The sequence below is a fragment of the Oncorhynchus masou genome, chromosome 29 (genome assembly GCF_036934945.1).
Source record: "Oncorhynchus masou masou isolate Uvic2021 chromosome 29, UVic_Omas_1.1, whole genome shotgun sequence".
Taxonomy (NCBI): Eukaryota; Metazoa; Chordata; class Actinopteri; order Salmoniformes; family Salmonidae; genus Oncorhynchus; species Oncorhynchus masou.
Genome location: NC_088240.1, coordinates 77,940,001 through 77,945,000, shown reverse-complemented (window position 1 = coordinate 77,945,000; position 5,000 = coordinate 77,940,001). Strand labels below are relative to the sequence as shown.

At 44.8% G+C, this 5,000-nt stretch overlaps 1 protein-coding gene across 1 annotated transcript in view; it reads left to right on the top strand.

The window, feature by feature from the left end:
• Window positions 1–5,000, top strand: part of LOC135519767 (glutamate receptor ionotropic, NMDA 2D-like) — a 101,064-nt gene that overhangs the window by 56,870 nt on the left and 39,194 nt on the right. The window contains 2 exon segments of the mRNA XM_064944989.1: window positions 917–1,055; window positions 1,058–1,244. Coding sequence (XP_064801061.1) covers window positions 917–1,055; window positions 1,058–1,244 — 326 coding nt within the window.

Sequence of the window (5,000 nt, the reverse complement as noted above, 5' to 3'; positions counted from 1 at the left end):
CTCTCTCCCCCTCCCTCCCTATCTCCCAAGACTCTGCTGCTTTTAATTACATATGTCAGCGTTTAACCTCTCCCATTTCCCCTCAGGTGTGTTTGCTCTTTAGACCCCCTCCCTTCTCTCATTCTCCCCATCCCTCTGTCTCTCGCTCTACCCCCCACTGTCATATTGTCTCCCTCCTTCGTCATGCTCAAACTCATTAACACATATGTGTCATCCCCCACTGTCTGTCATTAGTATGCTCATAAACACAGCAGTAACATCAGCTCTTACTTCTCTCCCCTCCCCCTGTCTTCCCCATCCTCCTTACTCCTCCTGTCTTCCCCCTCCTCCATACTCCTTCTGCCTTCTCCCACCTTCTCCCCCTCCTCCTTACTCCTCCTGTCTTCCCCCTCCCCCTTACTCCTCCTCCCATCTCTTCCTCCTGTCCTCTTTCAGCTTCTATCCTTTAACCCTCACCTCACTAGTTAGTATAGCTTTGTCTTTCCCCTATAGGAGAGTCTTGTTGCTCCTTCTCTCTCTCTCTCTCTCTCTCTCTCTCTCTCTCTCTCTCTCTCTCTCACTCTCTCTCTCTCTCTCTTTCTCTCTGTCCCCCTCCATATCCCATGGCCCTAATCTCACTACATACCCTGTATATCTCTCCTCTCCTCTTCCCCTTCTCTAGTAACCTCTGTCTCTCCATCTCTCCCTCCCCTTCCTCCTCTCTGTCTCCCTTGACCCTTGACCTTTACGTATATCACTATTGTATATGTCTGTCTCCCCCTCCTCCCCTGTATTCTACTCATCCAGGTAGTCTGCTGTTCTGCCCCTCTCCAACTCTCTCTCCAGCCTTCTGTCTCTCTCTCTCCCTGTCTCCCCTTATCTCACTATGTACCCATGTATCTCCTCTCTCCTCCTCCCCTGTATTCCCCTCCACCAGGTACGTCTGCTCTACTGTTCCCAGGAGGAGGCCGAGCTGGTGTTTAAAGCAGCCTGGGCCGCGGGTCAGGCTGGACCCTCTCACATGTGGTTCGCTGTGGGGCCAGCCCTGTCCGGCCTTGGCATGGAGGGTCTCCCAGGGCCCTGTTCGCCGTGCGTCCGCAGGGCTGGAAGGATAAGCCCCGCATGAGGATCGCCCGGGGCGTGTCCATACTGACCCACGGGGCGGTGGCACTGCGCCGCGACTATGGGGCCTCTGGAGGGCCAAACTTTGTCACCAACTGCATGACGGAAGCCAATCAAACACACAGGGTGCGGGGGAGGATGAGGTGAGGGGGGAGGAGGGATGGATGGAGAGAGGAAAAGGGGGAGCATGGGAGGTGGTTGGGGTGAGGGTAAAGAGGACAAGCCCTGCATAGGGCAGCATGTAGCCTAGTGGTTAAAAGCATTGGGCCAATAACCAAAAGCTTGCAGGATCAAATCCCCAAGCCAAATCTGTGCCCTCAAAAATGGCACTTTAACCTAATTGCTCCTCTAAATCACTATTTTTTAAAAAGGGGATTAGGTATGCAAATAGAAGATACAGCCAAATGGAGAAGATAAAGAACAGGAAACGCAACCGATGACAGATAGCACCTTACGTACTGCTGCCTGCTGTTCACTGGCTGGAACTGCATCCTACTAGGATTCTCTCTGATGATCTATTGTCATATGATAAAAATACACTGGGGTGACATGATGACGCAACGGTCATAAAAACTGTCTTGTCTTATTAACAAAATAAGTTGAAATTACGCAAGGCCCCCGGGGATATAGGTGTGACACTTCAAAGATCCACACTAACCACTTTGATGTTTGGTAATGTCTGACAAATTGTGGTCTGGCAGTTATATTTGCTTATTATCTGCAGACCTTTACATGGCCCAGCAGGGGTGTCATGTACCCCAAAAATTAGAGGGGGCACAAATGACTAAAAGATGGCTGGGGGGTGGTCCGGAGGGGGGCTAGGCTCCTTGTCCTGAAGTTGGAGAATTTAGAATTTTTCAAATACCCGAAAAAGCTTTTTCCTGCAATCCAAAGCCATAATCATTATGGTTAATTATATATATATTTTGTTGAAGTCAGAAGTGTACATACACTTAGGTTGGAGTTATTGAAACTCATTTTTCAACCACTCCACAAATTTCTGGTTAACAAACAATAGTTTTTGCAAGTCGGATAGGACATCTACTTTATGCATGACAAAAGTAATGTTTCCAACAATTGTTTACAGCCAGATTATTTCACTTATAATTTACTGTATCACAATTCCAGTGGGTCAGAGGTTTACATACACTAAGTTGACTGTGCCTTTAAACAGCTTGGAAAATTCCAAATTCCATGGCTTTAGAAGTTCTGATAGGCTAATTGACATCATTTGAGACCACGCAGCCATCAAAACCCTCAGGAAGGAGACGTGTTCTGTCTCCTAGAGATGAACGTACTTTGGTGCGGAAAGTGCAAATCAATCCCAGAACAACAGCAAAGGACCTTGTGAAGATGCTGGAGGAAACAGGTACAAAATTATCTAAACCCACAGTAAAACAAGTCCTATATCGACATAACCTGAAAGACCACTCAGCAAGGAAGAAGCCGCTGCTCAAAAGCCAGACTACGGTTTGCAACTGCACATGGGGACAAAGATCGTACTGGAGAAATGTCCTCTGGTCTGATGAAACAAAAATAGAACAGTTTGGCCATATTGACCATCGTTTGGAGGAAAAAGTAGGGCGTTTGCAAGCCGAAGAACACCATCCCAACTGTGAAGCACGAGGGTGGCAGCATCATGTTGTGGGGGTGCTTTTCTGCAGGAGCAGCTGGTGCACTTCACAAAATAGATGGCTTCATGAGGAAGGAAATTATGTGTTATGTGTTATTATTTAGCTTGGTTGCAAATGGGTCTTCCAAATGGACAATGACCCTAAGCATACTTCTAAAGTTGTGGCAAAATGGTTTAAGGACAACAAAGTCAAGGTATTGGAGTGGCCATCACAAAGCCCTGACCTCCAATCCCATAGAAAATTTGTGGGCAGAACTGAAAAAGTGTGTGTGAGCAAAGAGGCCTACAAACCTGACTCAGTTACACCAGCTCTGTCAGGAGGAATGGGCCAAAATTCACCCAACTTATTGTGGAAAGCTTATGGAAGGCTACCTTGAAACGTTTGACCCTAGTTAAACAATTTAAAGGCAATGCTGTCAAATACTAATTGAGTGTATGTAACCTTCTGACCGACTGGGAATGTGATGGAAGAAATAAAAGCTGAAATAAATAATTCTCTCTACTATTATTCTGACATTTCACATTCTTAAAATATAGTGGTGATCCTAACTGACCTAAGACAGGGAATTTTTACTCGGATTAAAAGTCAGGAGTTGTGAAAAACTGAGTTTAAATGTATTTGGCTAAGGAGTATGTAAACTTCCAACTTCAACTGTATATACAGTGCCTTGCGAAAGTATTCGGCCCCCTTGAACTTTGCGACCTTTTGCCACATTTCAGGCTTCAAACATAAAGATATAAAACTGTATTTTTTGTGAAGAATTAACAACAAGTGGGACACAATCATGAAGTGGAAAGACATTTATTGGATATTTCAAACTTTTTTAACAAATCAAAAACTGAAAAATTGGGCGTGCAAAATTATTCAGCCCCCTTAAGTTAATACTTTGTAGCGCCACCTTTTGCTGCGATTACAGCTGTAAGTCGCTTGGGGTATGTCTCTATCAGTTTTGCACATCGAGAGACTGAAATTTTTCCCATTCCTCATTGCAAAACAGCTCGAGCTCAGTGAGGTTGGATGGAGAGCATTTGTGAACAGCAGTTTTCAGTTCTTTCCACAGATTCTCGATTGGATTCAGGTCTGGACTTTGACTTGGCCATTCTAACACCTGGATATGTTTATTTTTTAACCATTCCATTGTAGATTTTGCTTTATGTTTTGGATCATTGTCTTGTTGGAAGACAAATCTCCGTCCCAGTCTCAGGTCTTTTGCAGACTCCATCAGGTTTTCTTCCAGAATGGTCCTGTATTTGGCTCCCCCCATCTTCCCATCACTTTTAACCATCTTCCCTGTCCCTGCTGAATAAAAGCAGGCCCAAACCATGATGCTGCCACCACCATGTTTGACAGTGGGGATGTTGTGTTCAGGGTTATGGGCTGTGTTGCTTTTACGCCAAACATAATGTTTTGCATTGTTGCCAAAAAGTTACATTTTGGTTTCATCTGACCAGACCACCTTCTTCCACGTTTGGTGTGTCTCCCCGGTGGCTTGTGGCAAACTTTAAATGACACTTTTTATGGATATCTTTCAGAAATGGCTTTCTTCTTGCCACTCTTCCATAAAGGCCAGATTTGTGCAATATACGACTGATTGTTGTCCTATGGACAGAGTCTCCCACCTCAGCTGTAGATCTCTGCAGTTCATCCAGAGTGATCATGGGCCTCTTGGCTGCATCTCTGATCAGTCTTCTCCTTGTATGAGCTGAAAGTTTAGAGGGACGGCCAGGTCTTGGTAGATTTGCAGTGGTCTGATACTCCTTCCATTTCAATATTATCGCTTGCACAGTGCTCCTTGGGATGTTTAAAGCTTGGGAAATCTTTTTGTATCCAAATCCGGCTTTAAACTTCTTCACAACAGTATCTCGGACCTACCTGGTGTGTTCCTTGCTCTTCATGATGCTCTCTGCGCTTTTAACGGACCTCTGAGACTATCACAGTGCAGGTGCATTTATACGGAGACTTGATTACACACAGGTGGATTGTATTCATCATCATTAGTCATTTAGGTCAACATTGGATCATTCAGAGATCCTCACTGAACTTCTGGAGAGAGTTTGCTGCACTGAAAGTAAAGGGGCTGAATAATTTTGCACGCCCAATTTTTCAGTTTTTGATTTGTTAAAAAAGTTTGAAATATCGAATAAATGTCGTTCCACTTCATGATTGTGTCCCACTTGTTGTTGATTCTTTACAAAAAAATACAGTTTTATATCTTTATGTTTGAAGCCTGAAATGGGGCAAAAGGTCGCAAAGTTCAAGGGGGCC